The sequence below is a fragment of the Carettochelys insculpta genome, chromosome 2, assembly GCF_033958435.1.
Source record: "Carettochelys insculpta isolate YL-2023 chromosome 2, ASM3395843v1, whole genome shotgun sequence".
NCBI lineage: Eukaryota > Metazoa > Chordata > Testudines > Carettochelyidae > Carettochelys > Carettochelys insculpta.
The window spans coordinates 44,820,387-44,838,998 of NC_134138.1; the positions used below are offsets into that span (position 1 = coordinate 44,820,387).

The 18,612-nt window shown below is 38.2% G+C and overlaps 1 protein-coding gene across 2 annotated transcripts in view; it reads left to right on the forward strand.

The window, feature by feature from the left end:
* STK3 (serine/threonine kinase 3) overlaps window positions 1-18,612 on the forward strand; it is a 270,216-nt gene that overhangs the window by 112,973 nt on the left and 138,631 nt on the right. For both annotated transcript variants that reach the window (XM_074985670.1, XM_074985669.1), the window contains 2 exons: window positions 3,207-3,344; window positions 8,685-8,810. In XM_074985670.1, coding sequence (XP_074841771.1) covers window positions 3,207-3,344; window positions 8,685-8,810 — 264 coding nt within the window. The remainder of the gene's footprint in view (window positions 1-3,206; window positions 3,345-8,684; window positions 8,811-18,612) is intronic.

The following is an 18,612-nucleotide window of genomic DNA, read 5'->3' on the forward strand; positions in this document are numbered from 1 at the left end:
ACTTAAAAGTTAGGTCAATTTTCTACATTGCTGAGAGGTGTGAAAAATCTGCACCCTGATTAATGAAATGCCAACCTAATCCCCTGGTGTAGCTCAGGGTAAGCAAACTTTTTACATCAGGCCCCACTTTTCATCTCTGCAATTATCAGGGCTCACCCAACCTGTCTAATGTCATCCAAACATGGAAATTTCAGCTATGTTCATATGAAAAAACCCTCCTTTTGGCACATATAAGGAAATAAGTGTGTAGACTGTGAAACCTTATTAATTGTTATATAAATGTGAATACACACACATAAAAACAGTGACATATTTCAGCATTTTTAATGAGATGGATGAGCCTGACACCCAGCAGCCAATCTTGCTGTGCCTCCCTCATGAAATTTCACGCCTGTCCAAGTGGGCCCACCCCCAACTTTGTTCACCCCAGTGTAGATGCAGTTATGTTGACAGAAAATGCTTTTGTTGACATGATTTTCAGAAGGGAGGTGGTGTTCCTACTTCAATGGGATGACTCCTCCCATTAGTGTAGGCTGCCTCTTCATTATGGATTTATGTTGGCATAGCTGTGTCACTGGAACTATGCTAGTATCGTGTCTGTCAGCGTAGATGCGCCATCAGTTCCTCTGTTTCTTAGTGATTCAACTGTAAATTGACATAATCATGCTTTCTTACCTCACATGTTGTGAAGATGATTATTCTTAGATTTTACCGTAATGTGGGCCATATAAGCGGCAAAGGTCAAAACACCTCTTAGGTAAGGGTGAGATGTCCAGGGATATGTGTGTGTAGCAGATTGAAGAATGTCTGTATAAAGTGATAGTTAAAGCCGTGAAAGGTGGGTGAGTGGGTGGAGAAATTAATAAGACGACCTGTGGAGTGATTAGAAGGCATGAAGATGAGAAGACTACTTCTGGTTGAGCCAGGTGGTATACGAAATGGGACTAAAAGAGACCAAAGGAGCAATTAGAGAAAAGAAAAAAAGAATTGAGCTGTACAAGTGCTGGGAAAAGGAAGCAATCAGCAGTTTGAATGAATACTAGAGTTTACAGAATACTTACTCTTCATTTGATTTATAGTAAAATGTGTCTAGTTAAGCAAAATGTTCTGCAGATGCAAATGAACTGGGAAGCTTATCTTTCTGAATATTTTCTTCCATCAAGGTTTTTGAGATAAGATAAAATTATATATACTAACATGTATGTATGTAATTTGTCTAAGTATCTCATTCTTTTCATTAGAAAAATAACCTACTTTTTAGAGCATTTCCTATATCAAGGTGGGGTTTCATTTCACTTTCCCCCTATGATCCTGTATTTGAATTTAATGTGTTTTGTAATGTATTTGCAGTATTTCAGATAATTTTATACAGTATTTGATATTACAAAAGTGCAGCTAAAACTGTTTTACGGACTATTATTGCAAGAAAAACAGATTAGGATTTTAAAAAACAGGAACCAACTGTTTAGGGTTCTAAATCCACATATAGGTATCTAAATAAGAGGCCACATTTTTCAGTAGCGCTGTTACCCATTTTTATATATGTACCTAAATATAAGCTTAGGATCCTAAATTTAGGCTATATGTATAGATCGGTTACTTTGGTAGTTTGTAGTGTTGATGAGTTAAGAATGACCCATAAACTCTTGGTTTTGTATCAGTCATTTGTTGACTATAAAGAAGTAAATTCTTTCTTAGGGTCAATGAAATTAATGAAAATAACCTTGTCCCTAAATATGATGGTTCATATATTTAGGCTTGTTTGTTACGGGTTACACAGTTCAGTGTTTATGGTCAAATAGGAGATGTATATTTTTAGCTCATTTTATGATGATACTATATAAACAATAGCTACAAGTACACCATTTTATCCTTGTGTTCTTATAGCTACTGCAGAAAATTATATGTTAAGTTTAAGATTATCTTGAGATAAGACTACAACTCAGCAGCTCAAAGTTCAAAAGAGATTATTACCTTCAAGGACAAAAGCAGATGAGTTTGTCATCCTTTGCTTTATAGCAGTAGTAGTTCATTTATACTGATAAACAGTCTGGTATTGCAAACTAGTAGTTTAATGCCAGCGTGGAAGTCTATCAGTAGTGCATAGCATTGCTTTAGAGCATCTGAGCTGACATACCAGGCTGGAGACATCTTACAGTGAAATAGGGGACCCCTCTCTACAAAAATGAAAATAACTTTCCTTATGGCAGGAGTACTGCTGTGACTTTAAAAAATGGCCAGGTTTGTTACTGTATGTTTCCTTTTAGGTAAATACAGAACTGATTTATAAAATACAAATATTTGAATTTAAATCCATTATTTGGTACTGAAATATTTATTCTCTTAAAATTATAGTGCATATTTTGGTTGTTCAACATTCCCAGTTCCAGGAGACTCCTGGTGAAACTAAGAGGGTTGGCAAACCAACCCCTGGGGAACTCTTTGATGAGAAGTCATTTTTCTGTAGGGAAGCAAAAAAATCTGCAGGGGACGTGAATTCTGCCCATGTGCATGGCACTGAATTCCTCCAAGAGTACTACCTAGACAATTTTTCTGGATGTGATTTTCAGCGAAGTGGTGTGTAGGATAAAATGTCATTTTTATAATTACTGTGAGACCTTTTTGTACCCAGTAAGATGATAACATGATTTATTTATTTACATTGTATTTTGTCTTCAGTGGCCTCATATCCATTTTAGAATTAGTTTTAAATCCCATGGGCAGAATCAATGTGTTTAATTACACCTGAGTGTTTTAGAATGCAAAACCAAATAGGATTGATTTGACCTTCTTCAGTAATTCTGCTTATTCAAAATAGAAATTAAGTTAAGAGATAGGAAGTGGATCTGGTTCTCAACAGCAATATTTTCTAGGTATAACTGCTGAACCAGGAAGTGCCCTTGCTTCTAAGAGATTCTGAAAGGGCATAATCTTCTCTCAAGACTGATGATAAAGTAATAGTTAAAATAAAGAATGATGTGCTCAGTGAGGTACAATTTAAATAAGAAAATCCATTGGGATATAGCTGTATTGGTTGCAGATGGATTTGCTTCCTGAATCCTAATCGTACTGGCAATTCTAGATCAGTTAAAATTTGTACTCCAGATTCTCACTCTGATAAAGGGGGAAAAAAGGTGGATAAAACGATTTGTGATTTTTGCTGACTTTTTTTCACCTTTATGTTTTTGTTTTAATTTTTTAACTAGGCTATTTTTATGATTCCCACAAATCCACCACCAACATTCCGGAAGCCAGAGCTCTGGTCTGATGAGTTTACTGATTTCGTGAAGAAATGTTTAGTGAAGAATCCCGAGCAGAGAGCTACTGCAACACAACTCCTACAAGTCAGTATTTAAGTTGTCAAAGCAGTGCATCCTCTTTGGTTTTCTTGCCTTAAGTCAGAACTTCTGTAAGGATGTCTAGAAACCAAGGATCATTAGAAAGTATTCTTCTGCCCCCATGCTTCTTCTTTCTTGAAGTTTATCTAACAAAGTACAGAGAGTCAAATAATAGCAGGTAGTGGCAAATTATTATGTTTGAAATAAAAACTTAATGTGCATTTTAAAACCAGGCTTGATTAACTGGATGCTATAGTTTTGTAGAGTGATGCATGTCCAAAATCCATGCAGGGCTTTACAAACAGGTTGGCTGAGTTCTGTAGGGATGACTTAGCTGACATGAGCAGATCCAAGTTAAAACAAGACAAGCCTGAGCAAATAATTGCTGAAACAACTAACTAAAGGTTGACACTTTCTAATTTGGAACTCTCTCAACCAGCAACTCCATAATTCAGCTTAATTTTACTTAGCCAGATGACCGTTTATCAGCAGTGTGACCAAGTTTCCCATGGTCCCATAAATTTTCTTTACAGCCACCAGTCCTGGCTCTCGGTGTTCTGTGGTATTATTTACCTGTAATTTACCTCTAAATGTCTTCTAAGAGCCCAGTAAGCAGTGGAACTGTTAGTAATGTGCTAGAAAATATTGACCTCCAGTGATCTGACAAATTCTCTCGTCCGGAGGGAGCTGGACGAGAGAGTTTCAACCTATATTGTGAATATATTTATAGTTTAAAAGGGATGCAGAAATTAACTAAACTGAACTACTGTGATCTTTTAGTCTATGGCAGGAGTCTGCAACCCTTGGCTTGGAGCTGCATGCTGCTCTGTAAGGACTTTTTTATGGCTCTTGACACTACAATTGCAAAATTTAAAAAAACAATATAAACCAAAAAAACACAACTTCCCTGGTTATTTTTGATAAACAGTGAACGTCTAAAAATCCCCAAATGAACAACTCATATCTAATAGCAAAAGATATGTGATCTTGAAATACTAGAGTTTACAGAATACTTGCTCTTCATTTGATTTATAGTAAAATGTGTCTAGTTAAGCAAAATGTTCTGCAGATGCAAATGAACTGGAAGGCTTATCTTTCTGAGTATTTTCTTCTATCAAGGTTTTTGAGATAAGATAAAATTATATATACTAACATATATGTATGTAATTTGTCTAAGTATCTCATTCTTTTCATTAGAAAAATAACCTACTTTTTAAAGCATTTCCTATATCAAGGTGGGGTTTCATTTCACTTTCCCCCTATGATCCTGTATTTGAATTTAATGTGTTTTGTAATTTATATGCAGTATTTCAGATAATTTTATACAGTATTTGATATTACAAAAGTGCAGCTAAAACTGTTTTACGGACTATTATTGCAAGAAAAACAGATTAGGATTTTAAAAAACAGGAACCAACTGTTTAGGGTTCTAAATCCACATATAGGTACCTAAATAAGTGGCCACATTTTTCAGTAGTGCTGTTACCCATTTTGGAAAACTCCCACTAGTATCCTCCAGAGACAGAGAAGTTTCAGGAGTGAAAGTCAAGAAGACAATGGTACAAAAACACAGGTAAAGTGTGAGGAAATAGAATAAGTAAAAAGTTTTTGAACATCCTGCAGTAAACATGTATCACACTACAAATCATTATGTGTGCAGTGTTCTTAAAATAGGGGGTGTAAAAAAATATAGTTTAATGTTACTTATTAAGGACTGTCTTGGATTTACATGTCTTGCAGCTCTTGAGTTGTTAGTGAGTTTTTTATTGGACTGGAAAAAAATGGCTTTTCTTGCTCTTTTGGTTGCTGATCGCCAGGCTTTGGTATTGTGAGAGGATATACTAAAATTCACAAGTGTAGAAGAATGAGGAATCTTCTGAAAGACATCAGAGCATATTATTTCCTTTTATGGGTAAAACTAATAAAGAGGTAAAAAATACAGTGACAGACTTTTTTTAGCAGTTGAAAAGAATTTTGATCCACTATATCAGTCCACTATATCAGAGGAAACTACACATTTATTCCAGGCCAAACACTAAGGTAACTACGTAGAAGCCAGTAGCTCTGTCGAGTTCCCTAACTAACCATCACCTTTCATGACAGCATGATTCCCATGGTTTCTCCTTCAATGGCTGCCTGAAAAACCCTAACTTTGGAGGCAGAGGTACTAAGGTACAGCCAGCTAAGTAGAACTGACTCACTGACAGCGGTATATTTAGTCAAAATAGAGAAAAAACATCATGAGAATTTTGTTGACTTAATTTTTTTAAAAATTTTTTACTAGTTATTTTCAATTTCAGAAATTCAAATTCAATTTAAAATTTCTTGTAAGGTAACAATCCATTATTTGATTCTTATCCATAAGCATTTTGGACAGTCTGGTGGTTACATTTCAAATTTTAACAATGGCACCAATAATAAAACTGTGTGAAAACAAAATGCTTCAATTGATGGTTGATGCACTAGGAAATGCTAATGCCTGATGCCATAACCCATCACATTGATTCATTATTTACCAACACCACCTTAGACTCAAATATTATTCTTGTGGGAACTCATTTCTCCTTTAAGTATTTAAAATCATAATAGTCTCTTCATGGTGTATTTCTTTGGCCATTGAAATTAACCAATCTTTGTTATATCATTTTTTCCCTTCCCTGAATTTTCTAACTCCACTACAAAGACAATAAGATACTTAGGTTTTGGCTGGGTCTACATGCACCTGTATTGCAGTCTTGCAAATGGCATCTCATAAGCTAAATCACATGGCTGATTTGCCTATCTGCACGAGATCTCCTTGCCGTCAGAGACTCCTGCCTTACCTTGGCCTAAGCCTGTAGGATAGACATGCCATGAATTTCAAGTATAGTAATAGAGAGGTAGCCGTGTTAGTCTGTACTCCAACAAACCAAAGCAGCAGAAATGTAGCACTTTAAAGACTAACAAAATGATTTATTCGGTGATGAGCTTTTGTGGGACAGACCCACTTCATCAGATCACTTTCATTTCCAATACAGACTGACATTTGTAAGTACAAAGGACCAAAAAAACCCAAAAAAAGCAACAAATCAAATAGGATAGAAGGAAGCGGGTGAGAGGTGGGGGGGTGTTCATTATCTCAGATGGGACAATCACGAGCATCAAAGGAAGGGAAGCAGTCCTTGTAATGTGTGAGGCCGTTGATGTATCTGTTCATACCAGGTGTTATGTATATTGAGTTTCTTGATAAGCCAGTCACTGAACACTTCAATGGAGCAGGCCGTTCTGTTAAAGACCTGAGAATTTGTGTCCTGAAACACAGAGAATTTGACAACAGATTAGAGTGAGAGATTTGTGAGTTAGAGTACATATTAAAATTCAACACATTAACACATGGTATGAACAGAGACATCAACTACCTTATCAAAACAAAAAGCAGTCAAGTAGCACTTTAAAGACTAGCAAAATAGTTTATTAGGTGAGCTTTCGTGGGACAGACCCACTTCTTCAGACCATATCCAGACCAGAACAGACTCAATATTTGGTCTGGATATGGTCTGAAGAAGTAGGTCTGTCCCACGAAAGCTCACCTAATAAACTATTTTGCTAGTCTTTAAAGTGCTACTTGACTGCTTTTTGTTTTGATAGTGTATAGACTAGCACGGCTTACTCTCTGTTACCAATCAACTACCTTACTTATTACAAGGACTGCTTCCCTTCCTTTGATGCTCCTAATTATCTCAGACTGGACACTTAACATCTTCCCACCTCTCACCCACTTCTTTCAATCCTATTTGATTTGTCAATTTTTATTGCATTTTGTTTTGGTCCTCTGTACTTAATAAATGTCAGTTTGTATTGGAAATGAAATTGATCTGGTGAAGTGGGTCTGTCCCACAAAAGCTCATCACCGAATAAATCATTTTGTTAGTCTTTAAAGTGCTACATTTCTGCTTCTTTATTTCAAGGATAGATGGATGTTCTGTGTAGCTCTGCGTAGATTGCTTGTAGTTAGTGTATAGAAAGCTACTTTGCTACAATTATGACTAAAACAGAGAGATGTTAGTTTGCATCAATAAAACTCATCTTATTAATGATAGGCCATAGAAAGGAAAAATAAGGTAAAGATTTCAGTATTTAAACTGAGACTGAGAATAAGAAGCCACCTACTGAAATGTCCTTTGCCATTTTTTCAATTGTCATTTTTCATTTGATGTAATAACTTACTCAGTCTCAGAACTACAGGTATGTTTACTTGCTCTAAGGAATTCCATGTAAATGCTTGTTTTACATTTCAGAACTGCAGATGTTTAAATAATTCATGATCTATTAAAATACAGGTTTGTTGAAGTAACCAACAGCAATGGCTGCTCTGCTTATGGCCACTAATTTGTGCTATCAGCTTGTTAAGATTAATTAAATGTTGTAACTGAATATCTGAAAAAGTTTATTTTTCCATATCAGACAAATACCATTCTATGTATTTACCACCTAATACACTTTTATTCTAGACAATTACATGCTTAACCAGAAAGCAAGTTTATTACATAGTTACATTTTTCCCATGGTTTACTGTATAGAACAGTGGTGTCCAAAAGAAATTTAACAAATACCACCCCTCCCCCACTTCAGGCGGCATCCCCTGAGCCACCCTATGCCCCACCCCCTCCAGGCAGGCACCCTCCACTCCCCCCACCCCTCCCAACTGCCAGTGATGATGGTGAGGAGGGATAGCTCAGTGGTTTGAGCATTGACCTGCTAAATCCAGGGTTGTGAGCCCAATCCTTGAGGGGGCCATTTAGGGATCTGGGGCTTGGTCCTGGCCCAAGAGGGCAGGGGACTGGACGAGATGACCTCCTGAGGTCCCTTCCAGTTCTATGAGATGTGTGATGTGATGTGACTCACCGGAGCCACATAGCTCTGAGCTGCAGGAGTTGTCAAAGCGAGCTGCAGGAGGAGCCGCCTCTGCCGCTGCTGCCACATGCTTGTCCCACCAAGTAGTGGGGCGTGTGTGTGGAGGGGTGGAGGGCGCTCCAAGTGTGCAGCTCTCACGAGCCACTTTGCTACACGGTGCTCTCCAGTTCACCACATGTGGCAAATGTACAGCATATTGGACACCGTGGGTATAGAAAACCCAAATAGATAAAAAAGCTAAATCTTATTTAGTTGCAGAGCAGCTAAGAGAGATTGTATATTTCCCTAACATAGGTTTTAATTTGTCTGATATGAAAAACTGTTTATCACTAACCAGTCTGTGATGTTGAATAATATGTTATTTTTATCATCTGTTACTTGTAATAAAGTTATAGCTAAAAAGTAGTTTTTGGATTTCCATGATTGATGTAATTTCGTGGTTTTGTTTTCTAGCATAGTTTCATTAAGAATGCCAAACCGGTCTCAATTTTAAGAGATCTGATCACAGAAGCTATGGAGATCAAGGCAAAGAGACATGAGGAACAACAAAGAGAACTGGAAGAGGAAGAAGAAAATTCGGTGTGTTCTTTTTTAAAATATTTTGTGTTTTACAGTTTTTAAAACTTTCTCAATGTGTAAATGTTTTGAATCTTTTTATCTGCTTTTTAGAATGCAAGATCTGAGCTTTTACCTTTATTCATGCTGAGTAATATTCCAGTAACTACTGCAGCATCAGCCTGTTCCCAGTACAACTTTACTTAGTTGTGCTGATAAATGAAGTGTTTTTTAGACTAAAACTGCTATTTTTACATTATCTATGATATACTATAGTAAAAGAAAGTGTTCAGGCTAAGATTTTCAGAACTGAGTTGAGATATTGAATTTAGGCTTGTAAATCCAAATTAAGGCACCTGAATAAGTAGTCTGGTTTTCAAAAAATATGAGTAACCCAGAGTTTCTCTTGATGTCAGTTATAGAAACACTTATTTAAAATATAGAATTAGTGATCTGTGAATTGTATTGTTTGTTGTTGTTGTTTTCACATTATGTGCATTCGTTTTCATGTAGGCCTCTTACAGAAGCAGATTAGGAGGTAAATAGGATTTACGTTGTTTGTTCTTCCGTACTAAGAGTAAATCATGTTTCCTTCATTTTATTACCCTCTCTAAATTATTTATCTTAGTGCGGGCCTGTGAAGTGTAGACAAGGAGATTACCATTGCCATATCCAATAGAAAAAAGGTAATTCATTCAGTGTGTTTCAAACAAGTGCATCACCAAATGTGTGACTGGAAGAACCAAGGTCAAACAGGAGCAAGGTGGAGTAGGAAGTTGATGTCTTGAATCTGAGAGTTATAAACAAATCGAAAATCATACATTTTCATAATGTGTTATGTATCACAATTAGAACTAAAGATTTTTGTTAGATACCCTGGATTTTAGTATGACAATGTGCATATGATGATATATTCTAGTCAATGTAGGATGTTTGCTTTGGATATGGCATAAGATGTGTTCTGTGTTTACAGAATGCATGTTTTAAAGGTGGTGTAACACTGACCGACAGTATATGTTCTAAAAATTGGTTAATTTGGATAGTATTTGTTTAGCCAATTATAAAACAAGCGAAGAAGAATGGAACTAGCCTCCCCATGTCAAGAGAGGCAGAAGGAGAATGGGGTGGGACTGTTTCTCAATTAAGAGGAAAAACAAAAACAGAAAATATGGAAATGGCAGAGGTGCTTAATGACTACTTTGTTTTGGTTTTCACCAACAAGGTTGGTGGTGATTGGACATGTCACATGGTAAATGCTGATGAAAAGCAAGTTAAAAATTACTTAGACAAGTTAGATGTCTTTAGGTCATCAGGGTCTCATGAAATATACCCTAGAATACTCAAGGAGCTTACTGAGAATATATCTGATTAACTGTTATCTTTCAAAAGTCTTGGACTGTGGGGGGAGATTCCAGAAGACTGGAGAAGGGCAAATGTAGTGCAATCTATAAAAAGGGAAGTAAGGACAATCCAGGGAATTACAGACCAGTCATCTTAACTTCTGTACCAGGAAAGATAATTGAGCAAATAATTAAAGAATCCATTGGCAGACACCTAGACAATAAGTTGATAAGTAACAGTATGGATTTGTCAAGAGTAAATCATGCCAAATCAACATGATAGCTTTCTTTGACAGAATAAGAAACCTTGTGGATAGGGAGCAAGTTTTGTGAGCAAGAGATGAGAAGTCATTCTTCCTCTCTACTCTGCCCTGAATAGGCCTCAGTTGGAGTATTTTGTCCAGTGCTGGGCACCACATTTCAGGAAAGATGTGAAGGTTTCTATAGTCTGGAAAGAAGAAGACTGAGAGGGGATGTGAGAACAGATTTCAAGTATCAAGGAAGTGGAAGAAAAATTACTCTTAATCGCTGGTGATAGGACAAGAATTAAACATGTTACAAGTGGTCCACAAATACCTATATGCTGGAGTAGGTCTTTCACTTAGTGGTTAGTCTGTGACAGCAGCCCTACCTAGTTGGTAGAGCCTTCAGCAGTGGGAGCAGGTGAGGCTGGGGGACCTGGTCTGCTCACGCCACAAAATTTTGACCCAGGGTACTCCTGAGTTCTATAGGGACAGCATTTATCACCTCCCTTGGCCAACACTCTCCCTTGGACCTCTTACCACCTCTTTCTTCATCCTTGAGGTGTGTTGCCATTTATGGGTGCTCCTTGCAGGCTTGTGTGGGTGAGAGCCCTCTTTTGAGTTGCTCTTCCACTCCTGATGATGTACCCTCCTGTTGTAGACCCTCTGTAGAGGTGAGCAAAGGTTCTGGTAGCTGCCTGGCTCTGCTGCAGTGCCTCCTTTTAAGCCCTTCCAGTGGGAGGTGGGATGAGGCTTCCTGGTCTCAGAGTTGTTCTTTTACTCCTCTCTTCTCCCATCCCAGGAAAAGAAATGCATTTTGGTATTTGGTTTCCTGCGTGTCCACCACTTGACTGTAAGGCTAGATACCATCTCATAATCGTGGGGCTAGTGTCCTCTGTCTAATTTAGCCAGTGGAGAAGTCCATGATCAGTTAACGAGAGGCATGGGTTTCCAAATAAGTAATTAGGTACTGCTTCTACAACCCACTTCACTGCCTAGGGCTCTTTCCCTGGAGTGAAGTGGTCTGTTTCTCTGGGAAACGATTTCCGACTAACATAAGGTATTGGGTGTTCTTTCCCCACTGCAGGCATGTCCTGGGGCAGCCCCACCCCACATCTGAGTCATTTACATTGTGTAATAATTGGGTGAAGTAAAACAGTTTCTGTGCTCAGGAGGTCTTTCAAGGTTCTGAAGGCTCTGTCGCAAGCCTTAAGTGTTATGCTTTTTTTCTATCCTAGGTTTTTTTTTGTTTTTTTTTTTATGGCTTATATGGTTTGGAAAATGAAAGAAAGATGACATTTCACTATCAGGTCTGTGATTTGCTGTAATATCTGTTTATTTTTGTTGAAATTGTTAATGAATTATATTTGGTACTAACAAGTAATATTTATTGCTAAAATAACCTGCATACACTTTGATTTTTTCTATCAAAACAAAAAGCAGTCAAGTAGCACTTTAAAGACTACCAAAATAGTTTATTAGGTGATGAGCTTTCGTGGGACAGACCCACTTCTTCAGACCATAGCCAGACCAGAACAGACTCAGGAACTTATCAGGTGGGCGGGGGGTGAAGTGAATGGGGTCTGGGCCTCAGCGAAGTGCCAGGACTGTGGTGGGACAAAATTATTTGGGTTTGTGTGATTAGAAAGTTGGCAGCCCTATTCTCAGGCTATTGCATATATAACTATGTTTTGGGATCCTTTAAGATAAAAGGCACTAAATATTGTCAATTCAAGATTCTTAGCATTTGTTAGACCTCCAGATTATCTCACCATTTTGTTTCAAACGTACCTAATGATAGTGAATAATTTTTAAGTTCACTAGTGATGTATGCTGCACTATCAAAAATAATTTAAGCTATCCCATAATAACTTCAGAGCTCCTTGGAGCAGCTGGACTATATTTATATGGTGTGTTTTTCCTTTCAGCTGTGTGCGCGGGTGGTACTGTATGAATAACATACAGTAAACTCTGTTTTAACCCGTATTTAATCTACGGGTACACTCAAATAACCAGCATTAACAATAACTGCCACCAGGTGCTATCTCGGCACCTAGGTTTCTTCTTCCAGGGGAGCTGTGCTGCTCGCAGGCAGTTAAGGGGTCCCGTCCTGCCTGAGCCATGGATGCCGCTTCCCCTTCTTAAGCAGGGACTGGAGCTAGGTTGCAGGTGGGGAGCTGAGATGAGGCTGCTGCATCCACCACTCTCCATTCCTCCCTGGGCCTGGGCTGTGGAGGCTCCAGGACTACTTGGCAACTGCTGCCAGTGGGCCCGGGGGAGGGGAAAGGACAGTGTGCCCCTCCGCCCACTGCCAGCGCCCACTCCCATGCAGCAGCACAGCCTGAGCCCCTGAGGGCTGCTGAACTCTGCAAGAGGTTAGCCAGATGAATGGCTGGAACATGGGGAGCCAGCCCCCCTGCACAGCAGCGTGGGCCGGGGCCTGAGCTGCTGGGAGCTGCTGACCCCTGGTGGGGAGTGTGGAGCAGGCAGAGGTGGCACTGGGGGGGCTGGGCTGCTGAGGGCTTTGGGGAGTGAAGGAAACTCTGTTGTAGTTCAGCCCCTGGGCAGCAAAGGGATCCTCTCTATTATCCATAATATTTTAATAGCTGGCAACCTCCCGGTCCCAAGGCTGACGGATATGGCAGAGTTTGCTGTAATTGACTAAAATCACCAGCTTATGGCATGACATGGTATATTTTTCTGTAACATCAAGAAATATGAACTTTAATTCATGTTCTAAATGTACAAACAAAGATATAGTTACAGAAGTACACAATTTGTTTATATTTTTTCTCTTTGTATATATTTCAAGTATAAAAGAAAGTTCATTTTTTTTAGAACTAAATGGATTAGGGATAAAGAAGCTGTATCTACACTTGCATTCCTCTTTTGAAAGAGGCATGCAAGTGAAGGAAATCAAAAAGGCAAATGCGGCACTGATTCACATATCTGGCACTTCATTTGCATAGCCTCCTTTCAAAAGAGCTTCTCTGAAAGAAGAAAAGCAGTGTATATGGGGCTCTTTTGAAGTAAATCCCATCTTCGAAAGAACTCTTCTTCCTGTTTTGTTTCAGAAAGAAGGGTTCTTGCGAAGATGCGGTTTACTTTTGAAAGAGCCCCATCAACACTGCTTTTCTTCTTTCAAAAGGAGAATATGCAAATGAGGTGCTAGATATGTAAATAAGTGCCTCATTTGCATTTTCAATTTCCTTCATTTGCATACCTCTTTCGAAAGATGAATGCAAATGTAGACACAGCTATATTGTACAAGTACACATTTCATTTTCAGAATGTGTACCATTCTGTTTTCCTTGGATGTGGAAGAGTCACACCTCATCCACCTGTAGTGAGCATCTTGTGATGGGGATGTAATTTGTAGGAAACGTTTTGATATATATGCTTTTCAAAAACCAGACTATCCACATTGGTAGCCTGGATGGCTTTGCTTGTCTTGTTTGACTTACAAAATATGATTGGAAGTAGTGCACTGTGAATTGATTTTGTGCATATTATAGGAACTGCTAGTGTGATGAGAATGCATTCTGACAAACTGATGTTTTGATAAGCACTGAGGTAATTTACAGATGTTTTTAATTAAGCCAAAATTGCCAGATGAGCACTTTACAGGAGGTTAATCCAATATCAAAGTTTAAATGATAGTTTTAGCATTACTAAACATGAACAATCTCTTCTCTTATGCATTTTTGAAGTGTAATGTGAATTTGATTCTGAAGGTGGGCATCTCTATAATGGGAGCCTAAAGTAAATTGTTGCCTGGCAGCTCAAAAAAACTATGTCTAAATATTTATTTCAAGGGATCTTTAAAGAAATAAAGTAATAACCACCTCTGAATATATGTTTTCTGTTGCATTTAATTGTCTCCATTATTTGAGGAATGTTTAAATTTTTTTAGAGGACTAATTCAAACAAATTTTACTTTTGTAACTCACTGATAACAAGTATCTATGCCTTATCACTACAGTATGCCTTCCTTTATGCTAATGAAGCCTTAAAATTAAATTTCCTTTTGTTATACTAGTACTTAGAAAATGGTGTCAGAATTTGAAATTTAGCAAATAATTGCTGTAATTATTCCTTTGTCTGCCATTACTTTTAAAGTAAAAGTAAATTGCAGTGTCTCTCTTAGCATTGTATTTTTATAGCATTTTATATATACAACAAGGCAATACTGATTTTTTGCTGGTTATTATATTTATAACACACTTTGAAAAATTGATATAGATTACTGGGAAAGAGGAATAGTATAGTTTGGATTTGCATGGTGGATGCATAATAATGCTTTTATCTGAGTTTCATAATATTTTACTGTGCAAAATAACTAAGCCTCACTAACCCTCCTGTGAAGTACGTAAGGGATGTATAAGAATTAGGGCTGTCAAGTGATTAAAAACCTTGATTGTGATTGAAATAATCAGAATTAATCACAGTTTTGATTGCACTGTTAAACAATATGGAATGCCATTTATTTAAATATTTTTGGAGATAAATGTTTAGCGTATCTGGCACATAAATAACTTCCAATGCCAGCTTCAACGGTGCCATGTGAAGTCCTGTTCTGCCTTTCTTGTGACAGTGTAAATAAGAAGCAAGCAACATTATCTCCTGTAAATGTAAACAAACTTTTTTTTTGGAGTGATTGGATGAACAAGATATAGGGCTGAGTGGACTAGTAGGTTCTAAAGTTTTACATTTTTGTTTTTTAGTGCAGTTATGTAAAAGCAGTGTACATTTGTTAGCTGCACTTCTACAATAAGTAAACTTCATTGCGGTAGTGAAGAACCAAAGAACAGCTAGACTGAGTGAGACCAAACGTCCATCAAGCCCAGTATGTTGTCTTCTGGCAGTGGCCAATGCCAGGTGCTCCAGAGAGAATGAACTGAACAGGAAGTTATCCAGTGATCTGTCTTGTCACCCATTCCCAGCTTCTGGCCAGCTAGGGCTACCATCCCTGCCCAGCCTAGCTAATAGCAGTGATGGACCTATCCCCTATGAACTTTTCTGTTTCTTTTTTGAAACTTGTCATAATCTTGGCCTTCATAATATCCTCTGGCAAGGAGTTCCAGAGGTTGATTTTGCTGTGTGAAAAAAATTCTTCCTTTTGTTTACTTTAAACCTGTTGCCTATTCAGTTAATTTAGTGACCTCCTACTTCTTGTGTTATAAAAAGTAGTAAATAATACTTCCTGATCCACTTTCTCCACATCAGTTGTTATTTTATAGACTTCTGTCATATCCCACCTGAGTCATCTCTCTTCCAAGTGGAAAAGTCCCAGTCTTATTAATCTCTCCTCATGTTGCAGCCATACCAAACCCCTAATAATTTTGTTGCCCGTTTCTGAACATTTTCCAAATCCAATTTCGTTTTTGAAAAGGGGTTACCACTTCTACATGCAGGTCTCATTATATGGGTGAACCATGGATTTATAGTGAGGCAATGTGATATTTTCTGTCTTATTACTGATCCTTTTCCTAATGATTCCCAACAGTCTGATACCTTTTTTGGCTGTGGCTGCACATCGCGTGAATGTTTTGAGAAAACTGTCAGTGTAGTTGGATATTAAGAATAACTATTTCACCAGGAGGGTGGTGAAACACTGGAATGCATTACTGAGAGAGGTGGTGGAATCTCCATCCCTAGAGGTTTTTAAGTCCTGGCTTGACATAGTCCTGGCTGGGATGATTTAGTTGGGGTTGATCCTGCCTTAGGCAGGGGGCTGGAGCAGATGACCTCCTGAGGTCCCTTGCAGCCCTAGAATTCTGTGATTCTATGATATCCCATGATACACTTGAAAAAGAAGAAGCTACTTTCTTTGTGGTAACTGGAGGTGCTTATGTGGTCTCTGTGGCTACGTCTACGCTATGCCAAAACTTCGAAATGGCCATGCAAATGGTCATTCCGAAGTTTACTAATGAAGAGCTGAAATACATATTCAGCACCTCATTAGAATGTGGGTGGCCGCGGCACTTCGAAATTGACGTGGCTCGTCCAGACAGGGCTCCTTTTCAAAAGGACCCCAGCAACTTCGAAATCCCCATATTCCTATCTGCTCATAGGAATAAGGGGATTTCGAAGTTGGTGGGGTCCTTTAGAAAAGGAGCCCTGTCTGGACGAGCCACGTGGCAGCGAGCTGTGTCAATTTTGAAATGCCGCAGCCGCCCGCATTCTAATGAGGTGCTGAATATGTATTTCAGCGCTTCACTAGTAAACTTCGAAACGGCCATTTGCATGGCCATTTCGAACTTTTGGCATGGTGTAGACATGGCCTGTGTGTATTTTACTACTTGCCCTGCTGCCCATCTGGTTCACATCTTTACTGCTCATAGGATAGAGAAGAAACTGACGGGATGGCTGTTCAGTTCTGCCCCTTTATATCTTTATATTGGAAGTATGAAGAAGGCAAAGGTGCGCATGTTGACCAGCAGACACTGCTCGCAAGGGTTCTCTGATTTCAGGCTCATAGAGGTCATTCACACTCTAACATCAGGACTACAGATAGGGGCTGCACATGCTAAAGAACCTTCAGCTGCCGCAAGATAACTTCCTCTGTTAACTGTGTGTAGGTCCATTGAGGTCAATGGCACTTCACTACATGCTTAAATTTAAGTGTGTCGTTGATTTGCTGAATAGGAGTAGAGTTAAGTCAGTGCTTACAATTAAGCATATGGTTGGTTAAGTGCTCTGCTGAATTAGGCTTTACAGATGTTGCAGAACTTTTTCAGATCCTCATACTTTACGTATATTATATGTTTATGAAGCTACTACAGTGTTTTTTTCCAAAAGATAGCTGAGACTACAACCACGGTTTTCTAAGGTGATGATGAGGTGTTAATGGTAAATGAAATTATTTTATAGGATACTAACTTTTGTCAGCATGTAAATCTTTATTTAATGTTCTGAAGTCTAGTTAGCTATCTTTGGTGCCCTCTAGTGTTTTTTCATATACAAAATGTAGATAAGGGATTTTAAAAGCAGGCTGTTCATTTTATTGTTTTTCTACGCGTCAATAGCAATCTTAATCCCTTGACTTTTGTTATGTTTAAAAATTTTCGAAAAAAGGAACTCTTTAACTCTGTAGTTGTTAAATTCAGTCACATATAAGGTAGTAACTCTTTCCGTATGAAAGAGTGTCTCCGTTTTGAAAACATTTTAACATTTTCCAAGGAGTTGCAGAACTTTCTATTATTGTTCCTGCAGCTGTGTAGTTTATGAAGTCTTGTATGTGGCTTTCATTGTTGGCACTTTGAGCTGTCTGTCCTGATAAGTGGGTCCCTGTGGCTGCCTTTCATGCTTAAAAGCTTTATTTTGGGTATAAAATCCATATCTGGGTATTGGTAAAAGGATGAGGATCAAAAATGATAGCTATGGAATGCCATAGGATAGTGAAAAAGGCTGCAGTTACACATATTGTTTCTTGAATACTAACAGAGAGAGAGCCGTGCTAGTCTATACACTATGAAAACAAAAAGCAGTCAAGTAGCATTTTAAAGACTAGCAAAATAGTTTATTAGGTGAGCTTTCGTGGGACAGACCCACTTCTTCAGACCATAGCCAGACCAGACTACAATTGACAGTGCAACACTGTGCCAGAATAAGTTAGATTACTCTTTTCTTTCACATAGTTATGTTGGTATTTCTGATACATTCAAATGCAACCAGATACAAACCTAAGATTTGATTACATTGGTCTTTACTGCCTTTTTTTTTAAAAGAAAAATCTGGTTTCTTATTCAACTGTTATTTATTCACATTCTTTAATATTTCACTGTTATATGTGCAAGAGGAATTGTGTGAGGATGAAGTGTCACCCTTGACACCTATTATCCTTGTTATCTAAATTTGTCGTACTTGTTTGAATTAATTTTTTGCCATTTAATTTTCTTTTAAATCACCTTTGTGTGGCTTGCCCTTGTCTGTCCCTCCATAAGCACAAGTTCATGCCACACCATTCTGTTTTGCTTAAAGCATGTTCTTTTTCTATTTCTGGCCAAAGTGTTTTGTCACGGGATTGGCCCAGTGTGTTTTTGATCTTCCCTGCAGTTGCTTGCGCCTTCTGGAGATCAGTGTACATGGTAGTAGGAAGTCCATCTGTGCCTCTGTTACACTAATAGCCAAAATGTAGGGGGTAATAGCTACAGGGCACCAGATCCAGCACTCTGAATAAACTGCTACTAAATTCTTTCACCAGACATGCTATGTAATTTTTTTTAATTGGCATAGCAAAAG